Here is a 4098-nt window from a genome sequence, read left to right on the forward strand (position 1 = left end):
TGGAGGGTCAGAGAAAAAGATGAACACCCTCAGCGAGATGGATTGGCAAAGTGGCAGCATCAATGGGCTCAAGCGTGGCAACAATTGTGCGGTTGGCCCAGGACTGGACAGTGTTTCGTTCTGTTGTACATAGGGTCGCTATGAGTCGGTACAGACTCAATGGTACCCAACAACAACAGCATGCCACTGACTAATGCTGTGACCTTAGACAAGTCACTTGACCTCTGTGAAGCTTAGATTCTGTTTTTGTAATACTAGAGTTGTTTTAACACCTACCTTTGAAAGTGGTTGAGAGAATTAAGTTAGACTATTGGAAAGTGCTTTGTAAAGTGTAAGCAGAAAGGATATCAGTTTCTTCAATCTTGGATATGTCTACACTAACTATTCCTCTGGGGAAGGGATAAAGGATACCCTTTACACTGTGTTCAGGTTATAGCCTCTGTCTATGAACCCCAACTTTTCTTGTGGTTAGAAACAGGAAGGTTCCTTGTTTCTTCAAGTCTTGATGCCTTTCCCAGGACATAGAAAGCCCATCCCCAGTTTACCTGTAGCTTTGATGGAAGACCGATGGATTGCACGCTGTCTGAGATCTGTAGCCTGCTGTACCTGGAAGGCCTTCAAGTCCTCTTCATCTAAAGCAATATCGCCAAGAAAGGCAGCTGGAGAGAACAAGACCGGAGACTGAGTTAGTGTTTCTACCTGCACTAGGTACGGTGTGCATACATTCCAAATTCCATGCACACAAGCCCACAACCCTCACAGCAACTTTAATGCTCAAACCCCATTTGAAGAAGAATTAAGAGAAGGACAGGGAAGGGGACTGGCTTGGGAAACTCATAATCATTTTTCAGTTAGAATCCCAGCCAAGCTAATGCCAGTCTCCCACCAGAGTGCTAGCTCCAAGAAGGCACTGTTGTGCCATTTATTCCATCTTTCTTCAACATATTCTTGTTGTTTACTGCTGTCAAGTCGGTTCCAACTCATAGCGATCCTGTACTGGGTTTCCAAGGAGTTGCTGGTGGGTTTGAACCATAAGCATCTATCATGAACCAGTTTGTACTGGGGTAGATTGAATGTTGCTATGATGCTGAAAGCTATGCTACTGATATTTCAATACCAGCAGACTATCCCATAGTAGCCAGGTTTCAGTGGAGATTCTAAACTAAGACAGACTAGTGATAAATACCTAGTTATTTACTTCTGAAAAGTAGTCAATGAAAACCCTATGGCTCACAATAGAAAACTATCTGATATCCTCCACAAGAAAATTACTGGAACTCATTGAAAGATTCAGCAAAATGACAGAGTACCACAAGATCAACATACAAAAATCAGTTGGATTCCTTTATACTAATAAAGAGAGATCTGAAATGGAAATCAGGACAATACCATTTACAATAGCCACCCAAAAGACAACATACTTAGGAATAGATCTAACAAGAGAAACACAAGACCTACACAAAGAAACCTACAAAACACTACTACAAGAAACCAAAAGAGACCTACAAAAATAGCAGAATATACCATGCTTGTGGTTAGGAAGACTTAGCACTGTAAAAATGTCAACATTACCCAAAGCAATCTATAGATATAATGTAATCCCAATCCAGGTTCCAACATCATTCTTCAAAGAAATGGAAAAACTAATCACCAACTTTCTATGGAAAGGAAAGAGAGCTCAGATAAGCAAAGTATTACTGGGGGGGGGAGGAGAACAAATTAAGAGGTCTCTCAATTCCTATCTCAAAACCTACTACATGGCCACAGTAGTCAAAGCAACCTGGTACTGGTACAATGAAAGACACATCGATGGAAGGAACAGAATTGAGAACCTAGAAGTAAATCTGTCCAACTATGCTCAGTTGATGTGCAAACACATTAAATAGGGAAGAGATAGTCTCTTCAAGAAATGGTGCTGGCAAAACTGGAAACCCAGTTGCAGAAGAATGAAATAAGACACATATCTTGGGGGAAGGTAGAATCCCCACTGAACAGTTTTCATCTTGTCTAGACAGGTTTGGTGAAAGGAGATGGGGATAAGACTCTTATGATTCAATAGTGAGTAACTGTTATCATGACTAATTGCAATGGTCACAACTGTAAAGGTAGAAGTTTTGTTACATAAAGGGGGTGTAGTTAATCTTACATTTCAGGAACAGAGAACTTTAGGACCATCAAGGGAGAAGAGCATGAGTGGAATGTGGCACCCTAACCAGAGAAGCAGTGACACCAGAAATGGAGGTAGTGATGATGACATGGAGAGACAGAGCAGCTGAGGACTCTAGACTCATGGAAAGAGAAAGGCTGTGTGCTGGTGGCCAGGAGGAAGGCTTGCAGAATGTGCCTTTTGGTTGTTTAAACAATTATATATCCCTGAGTGCTTTTGTGTACATTCAAAAAAAAAAAAAAAAGAAAAGGGAACAGAAGCAAATACGGTTGAATGATGATGCATGGAGGGATTGTAATTATTGCAATGAAATGAAATACAATAGGATGAGTGCAAAATCAGTGTTCTCCCATGTAAACTATCACTTAATTCACAATAAATGCTTAAAAAAAAAAAGACGTATTTTACACCATATACAAAAATGAACTCAACATGGACTAAAGACACAAATGTAAAACAATAAAGATCATCAATGAGAAAATAGGGACATATTTAGGATGTTTGATACATTGGCATAAATACTTTATGAAACATAACTGAAAACACACAAAGGGCAGAAAACCAAATAGGTGACTGGAACTCCTAAAAATGAGACAGCTATGGGCATCAAAAGAGTAAAAAAAGAACCCACAAAATGGGGAAAAAAAAAATGGCAATGACATTTTAGATAAGAGACTTGTTGTTAGCTGCTGTCAGGTCTGTTCTGACTCATAGGAACCTCATGCACAACAGAATGAAACACTGCCTGGTGATGTGCCATCCTTACAATTGTTGTTACGCTTAAGTCCACTGCTGCTACCATTGTGCCAATTCATCTCATTGGGGGTCTTCCTCTTTTTTGCTGACTCTCCACTTTACCAAGTATGATGTCCTTCTCCAGGGACGAGTCCAAATCATGGGAGACGAAGTCTCCTCATCCTGGCTTCTAAGGGGTATTCTGGCTATACTTCTTCCAAGAGAGATTTGTTTGTTCTTTTAGCAGTCCATGGTACTTTTTATATTCTTCTCCAAAATCATAACTCAAATGCATGAATTCTTCTAGTCTTCCATATTTGTTGTCCAACTTTCACATGCATATGAGGCTACTGAAAATACCATGGCTTGGGTCAGGCTCCCCTTAGTCTTCAAAGTGACATCTTTGCTCTTAAACACTTTAAAGAGGTCTTGTGCAGCAGATTTGCATAATGCACTATGTTGTTTGATTTCTTGACTGCTGCTTCCATGAGTGTTGATTGTGGATCCAAGCAAAATGAAGTCTTTGACAACTTCAATCTTTTCTCCAATTATATGGGTATTATTCACTGGTCCAGTAGTGAAGATTTTTTCTTTACATTAAGGTGCAACCCAAACTAGAAGTTATGATCTTGGATCTTCATCAGGAAGTATTTTAAGTCCTCTTCATTTTCAGCAAGCAAGGCTGTATCATCTGCAAATCACAGGTTGTTTATGAGTCTTCCTCCAATCCTGATGCCACATTCTTCTTCATATAATCGAGCTTCTAGGATTATTTGCTCAGCATACAGATTGAATAAGTATGGTGAAAGAATACAACCCTGGGACATACCTATCCTGACATTAAACTATTCAATGTTCCCTTGTTCTGTTCAAACAACTGCCTCTTGGTCTATGTACAGGTTACTAATAAACACAATTAAGTGTTCTGGAATACTAATTCTTTGCAATGTTGTCCATAGCTTGTCATGATCCACACAGTCAAAAGCCTTTGTATGGTCAATAAAGCACAGGTAAACATCTTTCTGGTAGTCTCTGCTTTTAGCCAAGATCCATCTGACATCAGCAATGATGTCCCTAGTTCCAATCCTCATCTGAATCTGGCTTGAACCTCTGGTAGTTTCCTGTCAATGTACTGCTGCAGCCATTTAAAAATTATCTTCAGCAAAATTTTACTTGTGGAGAACAAACAAGATGGC

The 4098-nt window shown here is 39.7% G+C and overlaps 1 protein-coding gene across 1 annotated transcript in view; it reads right to left on the reverse strand.

Annotated features, from left to right (window-relative positions):
- BMP1 (bone morphogenetic protein 1) overlaps positions 1–4098 on the reverse strand; it is an 83866-nt gene that overhangs the window by 54853 nt on the left and 24915 nt on the right. Inside the window, exon 2 of the mRNA XM_006864400.1 lies at positions 546–659. Coding sequence (XP_006864462.1) covers positions 546–659 — 114 coding nt within the window. The remainder of the gene's footprint in view (positions 1–545; positions 660–4098) is intronic.

This window comes from Chrysochloris asiatica, unplaced genomic scaffold, assembly GCF_000296735.1.
Source record: "Chrysochloris asiatica unplaced genomic scaffold, ChrAsi1.0 scaffold00064, whole genome shotgun sequence".
Taxonomy (NCBI): domain Eukaryota; kingdom Metazoa; phylum Chordata; class Mammalia; order Afrosoricida; family Chrysochloridae; genus Chrysochloris; species Chrysochloris asiatica.